The sequence below is a fragment of the Pangasianodon hypophthalmus genome, chromosome 26 (assembly GCF_027358585.1).
Source record: "Pangasianodon hypophthalmus isolate fPanHyp1 chromosome 26, fPanHyp1.pri, whole genome shotgun sequence".
Taxonomy (NCBI): Eukaryota; Metazoa; Chordata; class Actinopteri; order Siluriformes; family Pangasiidae; genus Pangasianodon; species Pangasianodon hypophthalmus.
The window spans coordinates 7,050,832-7,072,969 of NC_069735.1; the positions used below are offsets into that span (position 1 = coordinate 7,050,832).

General features: G+C 37.0%; 1 protein-coding gene across 3 annotated transcripts in view; it reads right to left on the bottom strand.

Moving 5' to 3' along the window:
• Positions 1–1,368: 1,368 nt before the first annotated feature.
• Positions 1,369–22,138, bottom strand: part of LOC113537750 (fibroblast growth factor 14) — a 65,971-nt gene continuing 45,201 nt past the window's right edge. For all 3 annotated transcript variants that reach the window (XM_026932381.3, XM_026932383.3, XM_026932382.3), the window contains exons 2-5: positions 16,972–17,082; positions 16,042–16,145; positions 2,486–2,684; positions 1,369–2,145 (exon numbers count right to left, since the gene is read on the bottom strand). In XM_026932381.3, the coding sequence (XP_026788182.2) occupies positions 2,009–2,145; positions 2,486–2,684; positions 16,042–16,145; positions 16,972–17,082 (551 nt within the window). In that variant the 3' untranslated portion in view covers positions 1,369–2,008. The remainder of the gene's footprint in view (positions 2,146–2,485; positions 2,685–16,041; positions 16,146–16,971; positions 17,083–22,138) is intronic.

Consider the following 22,138-nt stretch of genomic DNA (forward strand, 5'->3'; position numbering starts at 1 on the left):
ACACTGAGAAAATATTTTACTGTTTTGAACAATCTAAGAGATTGCATTAATAAAACAGTTAATAAACTAATGCAAAAGTAACATATGGTTGGCTGTTGTTTGTGTTTAGAAATTAGAAATAGCAGTCTTGTTGGAAATCATTTAACATTAGCATGGCAGCATCCATAAATATATACATATATAACAATTATCATAAACCAAATAAATAAAAACAGTGGGAAGGCATTTTGCAATTGTCTTGCCAAAAAATGTATATAATGAAGATGCAATACAATTGAATATTATATATATATATATATATATATATATATATATATATATATATATATATATATATATATATATATAATACTATATTTGCTTTTGAATAAAAAAAAACCCTTTCATTTATGGCAGACTACAACATATTTGCAGTTTATTTATTTTAATTAATTATGAATAATGTTCAATATCCTCTATATGTCTAAGTTTTATGAACAGCATTTATTGATGCACAGTGATATTTCCATATCCTTTTGTATTAAACTCCATAAAAGAAACCTCATCAGTGGAAAATCTAAACAAAATAACACAAACACTCAGTGAAAGATGGTACTTTTCCATTATAGTACGTGATCACCTCCTTTCATGAGTGGCATGATAAATTAATTGCGAATGGAAAACATTGTGTATTCAGGCATGATTTTAATCCTAACATAAAAATAGCATGATAAACACAGCATTTCGTTTCCACCTACGTACCAACAGCATACCACTTTTTAAGATCTCATATTCAAGTTTGCTACTATAAATGGCAAAGGGAATAACAATACATCTGACCATTTTTTAAAAATGCAGCCATGACCTGTGTGACAGCATCAACATACACTCAGCCATCATCATTCACATCATCACTCATGAACAGTTGCTGTCATTGGTCATGGGCTTCAGGGCTTGGTTGTACTACAGTCAGATTAGAAAAAACATAGAGGCCGATAACTATGTTGACTTCAGACGACAAAATTCCTTTTTAAAAAGCTGTTATCTGAGAGTCAGGTAAGTGAGCTGAGGCATATTGAGGGTATTTGTGATATGTATACTCTTCCCCTGTGAGGAATTATGTCCACCCTGAATGCCTGGAGGCATGATTATCAATGTCATATCTCTTAACTGTTCACAGATTAAAACCTAGTGCAATTCAGTGCCATTCTGTCAGTCATTCTTATGAGCGATAATAACTAAAAGGAAGAAATTAACCCAAGCACCACTCTTTAACTAATTTGGCAGCTTCATACTGTCTCTACTTTTACTGTATCTTAAACACATCTACATTACATGACATAGCAAGTTTTCATGTCAATCATTCAATGTCCCCAAGTTTTCATTCAATGTCCCCATTTCATTTATGTGCACCAATCCTGACAGTCTACATGGAAAAATATTATAGAAAAGAACAAACAAAAGAAATGGGCCAACAAGAAAAAAAAAACAACAAAAAAAAACAGCAACAATAACATATTTAATTTGTATCTGTACAGCAATCAGTCAAGACAAATGCTGGTGCACTGTGGTATTCTGCAAAACCACAATAACATGAAAGGTCCAACTGAAAAACTGTGGGTAGCTGTCAGCAGGCAAAGCTACCAGACAAGGCAGATGAAAATATGGCATTTTCACAGAGGATTGTCACAGGAATAAAGGTAGGACTGAAAGAAAAGGGACTTTTGAAAAGATGTTCCATATCGCATAGGACATTCCAATGACAGTCTCTTAATGCTGAGCATTCAGTGGCCCCCCTCTCCCTCCTCAGCCATCTCCTCTACACTCTCACGGTCTTTTTGAGCAATACACCCTTGTCCTTTGACCACAACCACCCCTTGATTCATTTGTTCCAGTGGATAAACACTACAGGAGGGAGATTTTTCTTCTTTTTTCCTTTCACAAGCCAAAGACACAAATGTGTGATTTTATTTCTAAAAAGTATCACATGTGGAGAGTCCCTCCAAAGGGGAGGGGAAGGGGAATAGGGCTATGTCTCCTTGTCAGACTTGCTGACAGGCTTGCCACCATTCATGACCACTGGCTCTGTGCTTTTGCTGGGAGGAACTCCAGCCTTTGGGACTGCTTCACCAACATCGTGCAAGGAGGGCTCACGATACATAGCAACTGCAGATGAGAGAACAACATTGGTTGGGCAGAGAATGTTGACAAGAGAAAAGCAGCTCTTACTTGTGGCAAAGTCAGGCTGTGCACAGTTTTGTGGAATTGAGCTTCAAAGTATCAAAAAGTATGTCTAAGATGATGATTACTAATCACTTTACATGTTTATTTACACACAATTACTTCCAATGCTGTTAATAACAATATAGAGTATGGATCATTATATTCCATCAATTGTATTTTAGGTTTATGTTTATCTAATTGCTTTTCGAAAATTCTTAGAACTTTAAGCACTCATAAGGAACTAGCAAACGTGACTAAACCAAAGCAATAAAAACATGTTTACCTTCTATGGGCTTGGGTAGAAAGTGTGCAGCTGGTTTCGTCTTTTTCACCCGGTTCCCCTTCATTGGCTGGCCCTCTTTATTTAGGCCCAGGAACCAGGCCCGACCTGACTCCTGCTGTCTATAGAGCATGGATGAATAAATGACGTAGTAGTTCTCAAAAACCGACTCTTTGAACTTGCATTCTGGTGTGAAAAGTTCCTGCAAGACAAAGAAGAAGTTATACAGAACACAATGTAACTACATTAGCTTTGTTAAAGATTTTCAGTTTGTGGCAAGCCAACTGGATTATTGTCAGACTGGAGGGTCTACTGGTAAATTAAGGTGACTGGACTTGTGATCTAATCTTAAAACATTTTGCCAGTCAAATGAGGTCTCCAAGAGAGGTCTCCATGTGCAGTCACTTTGTCTTGCCACTACTGAACAATTTAATCACTTAGATTACTAAAAACCTTCATGGATGTCTGATAGGGCATAACCCTTTAAGTTTTCTTGATAAGCACATGCTTAAAGAAGAGGATATTCTGTGCATGTACAGTACTATACTTGGCAATTAGTGTACATATACTGGGGAGTAATTAAGCCTTTTTCATAAACAGATATCAGAATCAGATCAGAATCAGAAACAATTTATTGCCAGGTACAGTAAAGGACACTCTACAGTACTAGGAATTTGTCTTGATGTCAGGTGCAAACACAGAATCAAAGATATAACGTCAAGGGGGAGATGAAATGAAGAATACGAAAATACAAAAATGCAACACAATAACAAGGGTAAAACAATACTAAAGTGCAAGAGACCATGGTGCAAGATGAACATGCTATATATAAATATGAAATATGTAAACAGCAGAACATAGAATATATTAAATCAAAAATATAAATAGTTATGTACAGAAAAAGTGAGTGTACATGGGAGATAGAAAAAGTATCACATATATTGTTGCACATGACAGAAAGCCAGAGAGAGAGAGAGAGAGAGAGAGAGAGAGAGAGAGAATGTGATGTCCACATTAAAATTCTTGTAAAAATGTTGTCACCTAAAAGTATTACTCCTGAAATGTTGCCAAGGTAACATAATCAGGTTCAACAAAGGCACCAAGCAATTTGGAGAAGTTGTCTTCAAATATAATTGCACCTATACATGATTGGAATGAAAGCCTCAGCAGGTTGGAACATGCTTCACAGCACAATATTTCTAAGTCCTTTAAAGAAAGCAATCAATGAAAACACACACATACACATGCATACACACACACACACACACACACACACACACACACACTAAGAGCTCTCTACTAGTATCACACCTTGACCTTGATAAAAGGTCAAGGAAATGCTACTCAAAATACTGGTCGGTCATTATTTTGAGGCTTATCCTAGTTAAAATACAATAAAGTAAAAGATTATCAATGCAGAATTAATCCTTTCAGGGACTTGTGTGCAGCAGATTCTTTACTGATCATCAAAGATTCTCAATCAACCACTGGTGAGATTCATTTTCATTTTGACCATGAAAAAGGAAAGGAAAAAACAGTATTTATTTCTGCCTAATACGACAGCTAGATCCCTGCACAAGGCTTTGCTAAACATGTCAGTCATTATGGACACATTATTTTGATGGAGGATCAAAGCAAAACACAAAATTTTGGTTATTTTTATGCAGTAGTTATTGTATAGTCTGTGCAATTCAGTAAGCAAAACACAGTATGAGCTTTAGTTGGCATTTATTTCATTGCATCACAGCTAGAATGTTAATTAGCCGAGGCTTTTTTAAATGCACATACATCCATAATCAAGGGTAGGCATTCATTTAGACCTCTCTCTGGGGGCTCTACTTCTATTATGTTTGCCAACATAGCAACTCATAGTTAAGCTCTGACTCTAATGAAAGTGATTTTAATACCTCTCTAATTCAAAACTCAGTCACATCATTTCACCATACAGTATTATCCCTAAGATACATGTGTATGATTTGCAATTGTAAGGCATGGCAGGATAAGCTAATGATCTAAAAACTAGCTAGATCGAGTGGGAAGCAATACTAATGGAGAATGTCACCTTTTGACTGAAACTTCCCAAGGGATATTGTCCTTTCCTCACCCAGTGAAGGGAGTAGGAGTGTTCTAACACTGCACAGCACTACAGTGCTAATAACCCTGTGGAATTGTGGGTAAGGTAAACAAATAAAATAAGAAGGAAGTTAGAAAGGCAGAGGGCCAAATTGAATGTGACTGTCTGGCATCATAAAAGTTTAAAGACTAAAAGGGCATTCTCTGCAGGTTTTTAATTTTTCAAAAGGGGAGGGATGTACTTTTTATGCATCAAAAACTGGGATGTTGGCAAGCCTTCAAAAAGGAGTTCTGGTCTAGGCATCCTTAACACACATGGGGAAGCACAATATAGTAAAAGAGCTTTCAGAGATGCTAAGGAAAATCTCTCACCCATAGCCATGTAGTTCAGGCACATCAACAGAAAGTCCTCAATACTGATGAAGTCATGCAAAAACTAATTAGAAGTGTTTTAAATATTTATATATTTGCCATCATTGCACACCCATTGCCTCTAATTCCCTCACAGACTTTTGTGGAAACACATCCTATTTATATGTGTTTCTTTTCTTTTTTTCTTTTTTTTTTTTGAAAAACTGTACAACAATGGATTGAACATTGAATATTTAATTATCTTTTGTCACTGCAGAAGTGCACATTGCATTTGGAGTATTAAATCATTTTAAGCAGGTTTTTTACATTTTTCCTTTGTTAAATAGAATTTTCTACTTTCACTTTTTCTACTTTTTTAATGCTTACTTTCTTTCAAAATCAGTACCTCCATCACTATTATCTGTAGGAATCCTATTGCCATCCATTTCATTCTCCAGCTATGGAACATTTCCATATCCATGTACTGAACAAATGTTTATGAACAAAAATTTGTGGAGCTCTTCAAAATAATTTTCAGTGTGGGAAAGAGGAGGTCTGTGGGAGATTACAATGTCATGTGTCTTCATCCAAATGCATAACTGGTACAACTAAAGACCATCTATCATACAAAGACCAATCAGTGAATACGTTTTATTTAAATGCTCAAAACATCCAGATAAATGGTATGCACTAGTTTAGATTAGCATGGTTTAGTTATTTGCTGTCCCCAAATAACACACATACACACACCCCTCACTTTGTGCGGTGCACATCACTTTGTGAGTTGCACATGACTTTTTTTGAGTTGCACAGCCGACATGTTGAAACCATTGGCTATTAACAAACACTCTGTTCCAATATAAACCATTTCTGTTTCTTGAGATAAATGGTATTACAACCACAAATTCAAATGGACAAGTGCTTCCTGCCCCAAACTTTAAAAGACAGGTATTTTTAAGATGATTTTTTCAAGATGGAGTCATTACCATATTTGCTCATTTACCACAACCAAACTGGAGAGTGATGTGTTATTACAGCTTCTATTCCTCTTATAATACACAAAACATAACTTCTGTGGAAAAGAGAATATAAGAAAGGTAATTTAATAAGATAAGAAAGGTAAAAGCTGGTCAAACATTACTAAGTCATGAACACCATCATTAATCATTAAGTCATGAATGCCAAACAAACTTAATTTAGAACATGAAGGTAATAGAATCTGTTAGCTGAAAGCTTTTGATGTCAAAGGCAACAGGATGGGTTATGACATACATCTGGTTTTAATATCACATTAGCAGAGGTCGTTTTAAAGGGAGTCGGCCTCTGTTATAAGAAAAGGAATAGCACATTACTGGAACTAGATCTTAACATCAAAGCCAAACACTGACATCTGTACAGTTAGACTTTGTCACATCAGATTCATCTGGATTACAAATGACACTTACACAGATTGTTCCAGCCAGTATTTTTTATTGCAAACTAATATGCTCTTAAAGTAAATTTTTAATTGATCATTTGTCAGCAGATCTTTAAACAAATAAAAAATTGAAAATTGCTACTTGCGCAAGTATTAAACACCTACTTGGTTCTCCTTGGTAGAACCACCTTTTGCTGCAATAATAGCTCTTTCGGGGTAAGTTCCTACCAGCTTTGCATACTGTTTGGGAGTGATTTTCGCCCAATCTTCCTGGCAGATTAACTCCAGGTTATTCAAGTTGGTTGGATGACACTTGTGGACTGCAATTTTGAAATAGTACCACAGATTCTTGAATGAATTGAGATCTGGACTTTGACTTGGCTTGGAAGTTTTATGGGACAGCCTTGTCTAGGCTGGGCCTGGGTGGTATGATGCAGCTTCCATTTCCTCACAATGGATCCAACAGTGCTCACTGAGATATCCAAACACTTGGATATTATTTTGTAACTTCCTATCTTGTGCATGTCTAGATCTTTATCTCAAGTTTTCTTAGAATGCTCTTTGGTCTTCATTTTCACAGCTTTCCAGATTCACAGTCTGACAAATGGTACTTGAATTAAGGGGGTCTTTTATCCAGAAAAAGTGAACTTTTTTAATGAGTCACAGCTGCAAGCCAATTGTGTCCTTGTTTTGCCAATACTGTTCATCCGTGTAAACTTGGAGCTTTTACAGCACAGGGGTTGAATATTTATGCAAACAGAATTTTTCAGTTTTCTACATACAATGTCACATTAAATGAATTAATTTTGAGGGTCAGTCATTTAAAATAACATATAACAGCCCAAAATATCAAGGTGTCATTTGTAATCCAGACAAATCTGATGAGTCTTAAAGGGGTTTAATACTTTTGCAGGGCACTCTGTTTGTACATAATGGCATGTAAACTGAACTGCTGTTCATCCCAGGTGATTCATCCCCATGTCAGGATCTTGCATTCTCCCTGGACAACTCTCTGAGCTTGCCTTCAGTTACTGCACGCAACCTTGGGGTAACCATGGACAATCAACTCTCTTTTTCCTCTCACATTGCTAATCTGACACACTCATGTCAATTTCTCCTTTATGACATCAGAAGGATTCGTTCACTTCGTTCCACACAGGCCATTAAGGTGCTTGTTCAGTCCCTTGTCATTTTGAGACTGGACTACTTCAACTCACTCCTTGCAGGTCTGCCTCTGAGTGCCATTCGTCCTCTGCAACTGATCCAGAATGCAGCTGCATGACTGGTTTTCAACCTTCCTAAGTTCTCCCACACCATCCCATTGCTATGCTCCCTCCACTGGCTTCCTGTAGCTGCCCGCATCATTTAAAACACTGATGCTTCCCTACAAAGCCAGAAACGGACCAGCGCCCACTTATCTCAAAGCACTTATCACATCCTGCACAGCACCATGCTCCCTCCGATCCTCTAGCACTGCTCGACTGGTCCCACCATCTCTCAGGGTCAAAGGAGAGCATGCATCGAGACTCTTCTCTGTTCCGGTACCTATGTGGTGGAATGTACTTTCCCTAGATGTCTGAACAGCTGAGCCACTCGCAGTCTTCAAATGATGTCTAAAGACCTATCTCTTCCCAAAGTACGTAAATTAGCACTTTAATTTTGTCACTTTTTAATCACTTTGTATTTTCTGAGCGCTTGTTACTATATTACCTCCCAACAGAGTTTTTGGACTGATGGTATTCTTATTTTGTGACCTAGCGACCCATCAGTATTCTGATACTTGTGATCCAGTATCAGAATGTATTTATTGACAGAGACTTCAAAGCACTTTTGTAAGTCATTCTGGATAAGGACATCTGCCAAATGCCATAAATGTAAATGTAAATATACATAATACAAAAATGTATTACTGTATGTATATAATAATATGCTATATTACTAATATAACTATATATTTCACTGGGTAGTGACATAGAAGATAAACAGTAAAATAAATATGTACGTAGTAGCAAATGTAAACCTTTTCTTCACAATTTGGTCACCTGCCCTATTACAATAGATACCAACCAGGGAGGGTGAAGGCTAGCACATGCTTCCTCTAAGATTTTAGTCAGCCCCTTCTTTTTGAACTGCTGCTTAAGCTGCACAGCATAACACGCTCTGAGGAAAGCACTATCTGCCTTCTTCATTAGCTCACAGATGGATGACTGTAGAGTGAACGCTTTTTTGTCATGCTACTCCACAAGCGAGGCATATCTGGAATTACAAACAAAGGAGTAATACTTTTTACCAGTGGGAGTGAAAATATTCTAGCAAGCGGTTTTGAAAGGCACAGCTTCTCTATCTTAATACTTAACACATGTAAAATGTAAAATGGAATGTGTTTCACCAATCTTTTCTCTTTTAATCTTTCAGAACTCTTTCAGTGTTTTTTCCTATAGTATTAATGTATAGACCAAACAAGAAAAGTATGGCTCCAGCTGCTAACCTCTGGTGAAAAAAGTGAACGGATGGGAAATAAATAACAGCCTCAACATAAGTCAAGCCTTCCACTCTGTCATTTGGCAGTAATTACTGCAATTTGTCATTCTCTACACTCAAGCCACAAAGCACAACAGGGAGATATGCTTGCCAGGCCACACACCACATGGGCACAAAGACATTGAGGGTAATGTTGTACAGGCCCACCTCATTAAGCAATCACCACACACCTCATGCACTTCATCAGGTTAATACTGTGAGTATATTTATAAACAAGGTAGGACTGAGCTTTTTAGGATAAGGTGCCTGAGTAAAGTGTTGGGCTACCATGAGCCTCCAAAACATCTTCAATGTGCCATGGTAAGCCTCTGGAAGTGTACTGGATGGATGAACATAATTTTTCCAAAAGATCTTCTCACAGTTAGTGTTTAGATGATAGTGCTGTCTAACATGTCAATCCAAAACCTCCCAGAGGTGAATTTTTTTCAATTTTCACCTATCAAACCATTTACACACATTGTCATCCTGGAAGAGTTCACTCTCAGCAGGATAGAAATGCTTCATCGTAGTATAAATGTGGTCAGACAGAATAATTTTTTATTGGTTTGCAATAAATCTTTCTTTCTAAAGGGACAAATGGACACAAGCCATACCAGCAAAATGTCCCTCATAGCTAATGCCAACAAAGCATGTGGTCCAATGCACACACTGCTCTCCTTTATGTAAAGAATAAATCACAACAAGCATCCTTGTATAGTAAAATAATCAACCACACAGTCCATTATCACTTCAAAGTTTTTATTTTTTATTTTAATGGAATGCACTGGTGTGTATTTTTTCAATTAATTAAAGAACAACACATACTTTTTATTAATTTATAATCACATATCGTATATTGTTGTGAAACAACTGTGAAACAATTTAATTCCTGTTACAGTTTAGATATGAGTAGCTATAAAATGTCATTCCCTCATCAGCCTCTCTTTTTCTCTCTCCTGAAGTCAAGAAGACAAAAAAATGCAATTTGTCATGTTTCAGAGAACTTAGAAACTGCAAAAACCTCTGTCCTGAAAATTCTCCCATGGCAGAAAACGTACAGACAATTACACTGAACTGATGTTGGAGATTCCTTCCATAAATGTTAAATAAATGTCTCTTTATAGAAACCTTCACCATATCCAACATTATATCTTCTTTTTTGTTAAATAAAGACCCATTTTTATTCCCTTCATTATTAGTCTTAGATTATGTAGCATGCCCACTATTCAAGTCCCTGTAAATTAGCTGTTACCATAGAAATAATAAAGTATTAGAATGAGAATGATCTTCTGTCCAGTCTGAAAATCTTCCAGCTAGTTAGAATCCTGGAACCTTAATGTGATTTTGCATTTGTCTTAACGCCAATGCCTCACAGCAATTGATTGGTGATTTTTTGCAAATTTCCTTTGGGACTCCTTTTCCACCCAGAGATATTGAATAAAAAAACTATGTTATGAATAAGAGAGTGAAATTTTACAACTGAAGAGGTTCGTAATTAAAACATAGAGAATCACTTCACACCCAGCCATCTGTTGAGTACAGAGACTAGGTGTCAGAGGAAGAGTATGCTAAAACCACAGTTCTCATTATAAGAAAGAAGAACCCTGCTCCATTTGCATTCAGAAAGTGTTATGCTGTCAGTGTAACATGAGAATACACACTCCATAGTAACAGTGCATACTGAAAATGCACTGCAACCTGACATTGTGTTGACACATACAGTACAAATACACAATTAATTTTTCTTTCTTTCTTTCTTTCTTTCTTTCTTTATGTATTTATGTATTTATGTATTTATTTAAACAATTCTGAATTCCCTGTGAGATATTAATATTTAGAAAAATGTTTCAAAGCCTCACCTTTGTTTCTTTAAATGACACTGAGTGAGAACTGTACAAAGCAAAGTTGTGATTTGCAGTTGGCAGCAGGCGATGCAAACTGTATTGCTTCCTGATGGAACAAGCGATCACACTTGGAACACGCCAGTACCCCATGGCAGGCTCCAACAGTCACAGTGGAGTTAGACAGCACATCCACCAGCACGCCCACCACAGCTCTCCTAGACTCTGGGAGCACCATTGCCCAGCCAGCCAGCGGTCCCGCCCCGAACAGCCCTTACGTGCGGGAGCCTCGCTGTCTCCTGCGTTCTCGGAGATGTGAGGGAGCTCCCTGCTGCCTGTGTCCGGGTCAGGGCCCCGCCCAGCGAGAGGCCACTGTTGGTGGGTCTCGTGCCTGAGTTGCAGGTACCTCTACTACTCGGATGTGACTGGACGACTGGATTCCAGACTGCGACCCCTGCACCTTCAATGTCAGGGAGACCACGACACCGGTGGAGGCGGCCATCTAACCAACGCATGCAACCAGACAGCATGCATGGCCCTAGAAGAGGACGACGGTGGGATGGGAGCCGATTGTGAGTCACCTGGGGGCCCACAATACATTGGAAAAGCTGCGCAATGGCTTCCTATGGCCAGGAATGGATGCCGAGGTACGCTGCTTCTGCCAACACTGCCCCCAGTGCCAACAAACTGCCCCAAAAAAACCTCTGCCCGCTCCCCTCGTCCCATTCCCAATAACTGATGTCCCTTTTGAACGGGTGGGGATGGACTTCATAGGGCTGCTCCCAAAATCTGCCTGGGGCCATGAGTACATCATGGCCGTTGTCGACTATGTCACCCGGTACCCCGAGGCGGTCCCCCTCTGGAAGGCCACCTCCTGTACATCACAAGGGAACTCGCCCTTCTCTTCAGCCACATGGGGATCCCCAAGGATCTGCTCACAGAACAAGGCACCCCATTTATATCCAAATGGGAACTGCGACCTCCTGTTACCCTATGTCCTCTTCGCCGTATGGGAGACTCCCCAGGCATCCATGGGCTTCACCCCCTTTGAGCTACTGTATGGAAGACGACCACGTAGGCTGCTGGATGTGGCCTAGGAAGCCTGGGAGGAGCAACCCTCGCCCTTCCGATCGGTGTATGTCCAAAACATGCAAGAGCGGATCGGGCGAGTAGCCCCCATCATCCGCTGACACGTGGAAGAGGAACAGACAGACCAACAGTGCAAGTACAACCAGCTTGACCTAAACTGGCCATTCTCCTCTGACCCCTCTCATCAACAAGGAGTTTCCACCACTCACTGGATGTTTTTTGTTTTTTTCGCAGGATGCTGTGTAAACTCTAGAGACAGTTGTGCATGAGACTACTGTCTGGCTTCAACAACCATGCCACAGTCAAAGTCACTGAGAACACATTTTTTCCCAAGTCTGATGTTTGATGTGAACATTAACTGAAGTGCTTGACCAGTATCTGCATGATTTTATGCATTGCGCTGCTGCCACAAAGTGCCTCATGACTGTATGAATACTATATGGCCAAAAGTTGGTGCCTCCCAAAAGTTTGAACATCCCATTCCAGATTTAGTCACATCACTGCTGTTATAATAACATCCACTCTTCTGGGGAGTCTTTCCACTAGATTTTGGAATGTGGCTATGGGGATTTGCCCATTCAGCCACAAGAGCATTAGTGAGGTCAGGCAATGATGTTGGACAAGGAGGCCTGCCATGTAGATGGTGTTCCAATTCATCCCAAAGATATTCAGTGGCGTTGAGGTCACGGCTCTGTGCAGGTCACTTGAGTTCTTCCACTCCAAACTTATCAAACCACGTCTTCATGGACCTAACTTTGTGCATACTGTCATGCTGGAACAGGTTTGGGCCTCTCAGTTCTAAGGGACTATGTAATGTCTAAGGGAAATTGTAATGCTACAGCATAAAAAGACATCCTATACAAGTGTGTGCTTCAAATATTGTGGCAACAGTTAGGAGAAGGCCCACATATGGGTGTGGTAGACAGGTGTCCACATACTTTTGGCCATATAGTGTAAAATCACTATATTCATTTCACAGTATAATCACAAATCTCACTCTGAACCATGCCTGAAAGACATAAACCCTGTCTGTATCTGAACAAGCTCTAAAGCTGTTTTGATTTTTAAAGGATTGTCATGGCAAGGGATCAACTCTTCTTCAGCATACAGATGATGTAAGGTTGGCTTTTTCTCAGCAAAAGAAGGCTGGTTTTCTGAGCACCATCAAAGGGATTATTCTGCATATGAGGAGTTTCCTTTTCAATCCATCTTAAACCCATTCAAAACAATTATAAATATATATTCTAACTGAAAACAAACAGTCCATTTTTTGCTTTCAAAGGACAAATGAGGAGAGGATTGCACATTTTAGATAGGAAAATGAGGTAAACAGTTTAAACTTTGTCGGATAAGACCATTCTGTCAGGGTTGAGGATCATTTATATTCTTGTCAGGTTGATGGCCCTCACACATTTTGATGAGCCTTCCTTGGGGACAGAAAGAAAAGATACAGTTGCAACAGCAGAGAATTCAATGGCATTCCACATATTTTCTTTCTTGTGACTATTTCTTATCCAATCCTCCCTCTTTGTTGCCTTTTTATCAAGAAGAAAATTAAAGAAAACACCACATGCCTTTATCCCAGAATGACAACTCGTATTTTACGTAATTTTGCTTTGATTGGTTTGGTAATTGGTTTGAAAAGGCAAATAAAATACAATGAACGTGGTTATATAGTGTAAAATATCAGATATATTTAAACAGATAGCAGACAACTGACACCTGATAGAAATGGATAAAGAAAAATAATTGCATATAAAATCAGTTAAATAATGTATTTAAAAATTACAAAATTGTCAGACGACAATTTAGTTATTACAGATGAAAAGGCTTTTTAAATATTTCACATTTTTCTATTTTGAATGAGTTAAGATGTAGAGGTAGGCTGCATTTGGCACATAAAAAACATTATTTTAGTGGTTGCAGCAGTATTTTGTTAATAAATATTGAAAATGTTTAGTCACAGTTTTTTTCTGGTACATTTTCACTACTATGCAGTTTTATCTACTAAATGTAATTAGTGTCATTGACTAAAACTTTATGCCATATTAGTCAGAGTAAGAATCTAAAATTAATTAGCATGACAACTTCCCAAAACATCCAATAAAATTGCATGAATGTATCCCAACACTTTGTTTACATAATTCAATGTAGACACTCTAAAAACCATCCACAGGCTCTCATGAAGCAGCCTACCAACTGATTATCAACATGTCAAATGATGATTAACTACACTTCAATGTCACAAAATCTATCAGTTGTGTTCACATGAATTTGAAATTGTGATAGGACTAAGGACAAATTGATAGGTGATCCACTAAACATCTAATCTAGAGCTATAAACTGGACCATCCAAATAAAGGGAAAATAAAAAGAAATAAGTCGGAAATAATAATCTATGGAATGTGTATAGAATATCCACCAAATATCAACAGCCATAAATTGTTGGCATGTTGTTTAGAATTAGTTGATAGTCTGACAGGTTGTTAATGGTCTATAGATGGTTTATAGAGTGTCTATATTGGACTATTTATATACAATGTTACAGATGTTTTGTGAAAAGATAAAAACTACAACTAAATCATGACAGCACAGGAAGTTTTGTCCATATATCCATCCATTTGTCCATATGTCCATTATTGATGCATAATACATACAGTATCTCTGTACATACATGAAAAGCTATACTATTTCTTGCTGAATGAGATTCTCTAATATGTATGGCAAATACATTTAGACCAAATGAGCCATGAATGCCCCAAAATCTATGCATGTATACATTAAAATTACAGCAACCCTTGTACTGCATTATGGTCCAATGGAAAAACAGATCAGAACTATTCATGGCGCTCCTGAAATCTTGAGATTTGCACTGATATAAATCGTTGATATCAATGTGGGCTCCAGACTTCCATTCACCCACAAATACAGGCATATTTTTCCCCAAGTGTGCATGGGTGCATATGTGCCAAGTCGTATATATGCTATCTTGAGCTTATAGAAGTCAGATATACCTGAAATTAGATCTAGACAATACTTACAAACCATTTACAGGAATAAGTAACAAAGACATACTGTCATGCAGTGAATATCCAATAATACATTTTATTTATAAAGCACTTTACATTTTAAAGAAAATCTCAAAGTGCTAAGAAAATCTCAAAGTGCTATCTCAATAGTGTACTTTGTAAGTACAGTCAACTCAAGAAATATTTTCATCCTTCAAGAGAATTCACAAAAATGATTGGATAAATTTAAATTATATTTATATCAAGATTTCTGTAGAGCTGCAGAAATTATGACCACTGGTGAAAGCACAATATAAATACAACTGAATTGAATTGAATATAAAATAAGCATTACACACATTGATTTTCCACTCAGTCACAAAAACTTCATAACTTTCCTCTACCCAAAGTCACAATCCTAAGACTGTTTATTTATGAAATTATAGTATTTAATATTTAAATAGTATTTCATCTCAAAACAAAAATTATTGACAAAATAAAATGATTGACACCCTTAAAGAATTATGAAATCAAACTGTTTTCCTTGAAAGAAATCTATATTTAATTGCTCTCAATCTCCAGAAGCTCTGCTGTTGATCAAACACAGTATATGACTCCACACAGTGTCGACCTAAACAAGTCCAATAACGGATTGGAACCACAACTAATGACATCAAGAATTCCACTATATACCTGGATATACAGCCTAGTTGACTGTGCCAAGAAGTTAAAACATGACTGTAGATGGATCCCTTAAACAAGATAATTATTTAAAACTTACACCCAAATCCATACAGAAATAGTCGTGTGATACAAACACCTTTGACCCAAAGCCATATTGAAAACCTGGGGTCTGAATTAAAGACGGAAGTCCACATATTTGATCCTAAGACTAGGAGTTTGAAATGTTTTGCATAGAAGAGTCTAAGATCATTCTACAAGTGTTTCCAACCTTGTTAGATATTACAGGAAGAGACTCAGTGCTTTTATTCTTTGAACAAATGTTGACGTGTGCGTGAAAGTATTTGTGAAATAAACTGGAAAATATCATGCTACTTTAAAAATTCTAATTCTGCGGTTGCCTGTATATCCCGCCACTCATTAATAGCTTTTATTACAATCTTCAAATTCCTGCAGAAATTGTGATTACAAAATACAAGCCGTGCACAATACACAGCAGAACTGATCTTTAGAATCTTTGGTCATTATAAATCACAGCATAAGAATGAAGCAAGAAGGCAAAGAAGATGCTTTACTCACCGATGTGTACAGATGGCCCTCTGCATTCATAGCAATGTATAGTCCTGTCTTCACAGACTGGATAGCAACGATTCGAAGGCCCACTGGGATGAGGTTGAACATTGCTGAAGAGATAAGCAACAGAATGAAGTGCAAAATATGCTTTTGTTACCTGTATCACCAAGCCGTTGAAGGAGAAAAGCAACCAAGTAACCAAGAATAAGTATTTGTCCACAACAGACATTTAGGGCTGTACTCAGAACTGGCGACTTAAGTTCAAAAGTTATGCAATTATTTATGGCAGGAAAGTACCAGATTCAGAGATGGGTTTAGCAAGGATTTAAATTAAAATTAAAATTACAACCATTTTAAATATATAAAAAATTTTAAATAAAAAAGTTGATACTAATGAGAAAATAGCAAGCATTGAAATAAAATCTAATAAGAATCTACTACATGGTGCATAAATAGTAATAGTTATATTTATCACATTAATCATATTTGACAGCTTATAAAAAACTTGATCCGGCACATTCCATTATTTTGCATTTTTTTTATATCATGTGCTGAATATTAATTGTGCACAAACCTATGTATCTATGCAGCAACAAGATACTAAATTGAGGTGCCAATGCCAGTGTCTTTGGCCATGAAGACATGGTTTGCCAAGGTTGGAGTGGAAGAACCCAAGTAGCCTGCACAGAGCCCTGATCTCAACCCCACTGAACACATTTGGGATGAAGTGGAATGCTGAATGCACCAGGCATCCTCACCTGACATCAGTGCCTGACCTCATTAGTGCTCTTGTGGCTGAATGGGCAGTAGATCCATATGCACATTTATTCTACAGCTATATGACAGACTGTCAAAGCATCATTTAGGGAGTAAAAGTGTAATGCATGATAAAAAAAAAAAGTATAATACATAATAATACTTGTAAAGTGAACTCACAGGAGTTAGTGCTGTCATCTTTGGTCCCATCCAGACATCCATCTGGGCTCATCTGCAAGTAGTAACCTTGCCTGCAATATAACCTGGTCACAATGCCCTTGAGCTGGGGATCTGAGACCAGGAGAAAGAGAGAGACAAAAACAGAAAACAAAAGAAGATAAATATCACACCACACAGTGTCAAATATCAGACGATTTACAGCCATGATGCAGAACAGCTCTCCTGTGAGTATTTCATTCAAAGTAAATATCACATTATACAGAGTCAGATATCGGATTTAGTATCATGTTGCAGAACAGACCTCCTGTGAGTACTCCATTCGACAAGCTGTCTTACATCACCTATTGCAATATTTATTATTATTTTCTCTGCATGGCAGCTTATAAATGGGATGCATTATAGCCCTAAAGTCAAAACCTTGGAGGAGTTATAGGTGCAACCAATAGCAGGACATAGGATATTAGAAATGGATATATACAGTATGAGTGTGTCATATTGATGTAGCAATGGCAGTGGATTATGTTGTACTTGTCCTTACAAGGATATCTGCGTTAGAGTTATATAGTTATATATTCAACTCCAGAATTATTGGCACCCTTCATTAAATTGAGCAAAAATAGTTTATACATTAAATAACATTAAATGGGCAACATTTTTAGTTTAACTCTATAGTATTTAATAATTGGCTTTACATTTTTTAAATTGGCCACAATTTTTCGATAAGATTTGAATCCAAAGGCTGACATTATTTTGTGATCCTGTAACCAATTATTGTAAATTTGGATGTATGTTGTTGAGGCAACAAGGTTTTGGACTAAAAAGTTCTAGTATTCATGATGCCATTAATCTTCACAAGAGCCCCTGGACTAATGGGACTAATTTCCAAAACAAAACACTTGCAAAGCTTAAATGATCCAACATAATATTTTAGTGGCCACTTTTTCCCTGAATGAAGTTCCCATTTTTGCCCAAACAATAGTTAAATTGTGCACAGACAAAAAGATGATTTTGGTCTCAACTGACCACAACACACCATTCCAATTGTTGTTCCAATTAGCTAGATTGCATGAATAAGGGTCCTCACAAGGATAATCATGATGTGTGTGTGTGTAGCCTAAAAGGTACATTTAAAATGAGAATCCCTTCATACAAATACTACTCTATAGATTTTTTTAAAGTAGTGTTGTCTTGTTTATATGACATTTTATGACTAAAGGTAGGGGGTCTGTTTTGTACATGCTAAATGTATTTGCCATGGTCAATAATATTTAGTTTATCTCTTACAGATGGAAAAGATTAATGTTCTTCAACTCACTGCTGACTTCAACTCACTGTTTCCTCTCTGGATTATGTAGGTGAGGGAATCCCATTCAACAAAGTGTCTTTGACAGAACCCAAACACCTACTGTACACCCCCATACTATTACACACTCCAGATGGCAGTGACCCACTTTCAGATGTACAGGAACATTCCTCACATAAATTTGAGAACAACTTCTCCCTCTCTTTCCCTCCACTAGGCAGATTGCCTTCAGTGCCACATGCTGTGATCAACCAGGATTCAAAATCAGATTAGCACTATCACATTATACTAATTAACTTTCTTCCAGACCACACCTCGTGTGTGTGTGTGTGTGTGTTCGGACTAAGCTTTAAAAGCAATATCTCTTTTCTAACTTCTATCTTGTTTAATGTAAGAAATGAGGATATCTGCTAAGGAGATGATAACTATTTAATGGTATATGACATCACATTACAGTGAGCCATAATGAATGCAATGACAGGGATATAAGTGCTGAACTAATTGATTCATATGTTTCTTTTTTATGATTATATCCACTAAAATCCTCAGGAATCTTGAATCATTCCAGTGTCACACTCTGGCTCTGTTGCCATGGAGAGTTTCCCGGCTCCTTTCACAGCCCCACCCTCACCCACAGTCTGTTACTATGGAGACATTCTTCCTGTCTAGGATTTCCCTCATCCTGACTGTTGCCAGGGAGACCGTATCAGGGATTCCCATTTCCTGTCCTCTACAACAGACATTTCTTGTCTATTTTTTTAACAAATATGTCTTGGTTATCCTGGGGAATCTCTTCATCTCGAGTGTTCTTCTGCGTCTACCTAGGTGTGTGGGATTATATCTGTCTTTTAAGACAAAAGAAGGAATTGGCTTGAGAGTGCTGTCTCCTGTCATGTCATGGCTGATCATGAAATGTTGAACAGATACAGGCACAGCTTTGTTTGCAGTACAACAGTCCAATGATGCAGGAACAAGAGGACCCTTTGATTTTCTGTGTCAGACTTGAAATATCTTGTCATGTTTGGAGCAATCAAAGCATGTGAGATACAACGCTGCAAAAGCCTGAGCAACTATGGTCAGTATTTAACTACACTAAGGGTGAAATAGTGTGAAGATTTCATAGTGTGATAACTACACACTATATGACTCAATACTATTAAAAAACACAGTATCTCATTATAACTTTACGTTTATATAAATTAACATACAATAACATAGAACAATTATAGTAGCAGGGCAAGTATTCTTTGGTTAGGGATGCTTTTAGGATATTTTATGTGGACCTGTTAAAGGAATTTCTTTTGGTCTTCAACAGTTTATTAAAATAATGAAAAAAAAACCCAAATCTCAGATTTTCACCTGGCATATTTGTTCTTCAAAAAGTATGCATCCTTATTTAAAAAAAAATAAACAATTCTAGGTTATTTCAAAGTGAACACTGAATAATGTTTTTTGATACATCAGTATCTAGCACATTAATATACTAATTCACAATTTCAAATGTTACCACATTATACCTTTATCTAAATACAATGTAACACTGTATACAATAATTCTCTAGAATAATAAAGAATAGTTTAAGCTTCAAAAACATTTACAACATGCTACTAATTCTCCATTATACTTTCACTCATCATCAGAAAATTACGAACCCACCTTTAACCTACTAACTAAGCTTTTGCTTGTTTCAGGCGGCATTAATGAGCGAGTGAGCAAACAAGAGCCCTCTGATTCAGATGCCCTTCAGACGACCTTCTAGTGCTGCCAGAGGAAATGGCAAGATTTCAGAGACATGCAGTGTCACACAATGTAATTGGCGAATGGCTACATTTTAAAGAGATCTCCAAGTGCTCTGTGTGTGTGTGTGTGTGTGTGTGTGTCTGGTTTTTCCACAGAGCTTGTGCTGATGAAACACTAGATTAAAAATCTCACAGCTGAAGGGAGATGATAAATAGAACCCACTGACAATATAATTGGCGACAGCCTTACTAACTGATGTGGTACCACTTTCTCATACATACTATATGAATGACTTACCTTTAGGAAAACTTAATTAAATAAATGCATTTATATTTCAGAATTATGATATGATGTGAAACACATCTGGATCTAAACAGTTAAATGAATTTGTGTGGTCTAATTGTAACTTTTTTGTAATCTGTTTTGTAATCTCTCTGAGTGGAAATGCTATTATTAGATGATTTTGCATTTAAATATATTGGATATAATTTTACTGGGGCCACTACTAAATGTGTAGGATTTTGTAGTATAAATTGGTTTCTGTTTATTTAAAATAACATTGTTTTTTATGGGTATGATTAAATTAAAAAAAAAAAAAACTTCAATACAATTTTTCTAATACACTTTCATTAGATTATAAAATGAAATATTGGTATCTGTAACAGACTACTAAACCTTTATCAAGCCATTTTTGAGGCACAATCAAAAAAGGATTGAAAGAGACAGGTGGGATGGAACTGATACATATAGAAAGTCACTAGGTGTGACCGAGGTGCAATAAGCAATCAGGAGTTGTTGCTGTAGTTCCCGAACAGAAATGTGGTGGTGTACAAATGAGACATTCACACATTAAAGCCGCCTCTCTTCCTCCGACATGGGAAAGCATGCCTCCTCATCAACTCAAACTGACAATATGTTGCTGATGACATTTAATACATTGTTCAAGTGTGGTTTTGGCTCAAATTGCAATCAAGCACTGATTGTTATATCTTAGGATAAAATTAATATTTATGTTCATTGAGTTAAAAAAAAACATATTAAAATACATAGATATAAACTGAATACATTGATATGTAGCTACTTCCAATCCTGCACTTATGGTTTATAAGCAAAGAATAAAACATGACGCAATATGCTATTATAGGAAAATAATCCACAGGAGTAGGTCTGTTACTATCTTGAAGGGATTTACTTTAAGCAATTTGCCAATGCTTACAATTTTTTAAACTTATTACTTATTCATCTGTTATTTATTTACAGCCAGCACTATTGTCAGAGTTGCTGTTACAGAAAATTAACACCTTCTGAGAATTCAGCAGTAATGTAATATAAATAAAATTACCACACAAGCATAACTGCTTTCAGAATTACAGTACCAGAGTAAGCTAGGGTAAACACATCATGGCATAATACTTACATATAATCTTTATATTCTCTCATATAGAATGATAACCCCATGTTCTGCTCACAATTAAGCATTGCATGGCCACCTGACCCAGCTTATACTGTATCGTTTGACTTAATAGCAGTAGAACTATAAAATAAATAACAATAAAAATAAATAACAATACCTGATATATCTACAACATAATTCTAAACAATGTAAGCAGTATTTATCAAAATAGGCATACGAAACCCCTCACATGCAGTTGGATCCTTGTGATAGCATGTATGCATGCACTAGTGTGCTTGTGTGTGTGTGTGTGTGTGCGTGTGTGTGCGTAAGTAAGAATTTGAGGGACTAATGTGACAGGAACTAATATCGCTTTTTTGATTTATGTTTTGTGGAACACAATGAAAATCAGATAAAAGGGCAGAAAACTGTGGCATTGGCATGCATGGGTGTGGCAGACATATCGTTGGTATTTTCCTTAGCATCAGAGTGAGTAGTAACCTGGTGAAGAGCAGTGTATTTGTAAAAGGGGTTGGTTTAAAATTAAGAAACTATCAGTAAGTGTGATTAGATTATATATAATTAAACTCCCCGTATTCCCTTTAAAAACTGAGAGTTAGCCAGCAGCTCAGCGCATTTACTTTCAAAACGACAAATTTTCTGTACAAATTTCACGTACATATGTATATGGTAGAAACAACCACTGGCTGACGACAGAGCTAACAACAAAT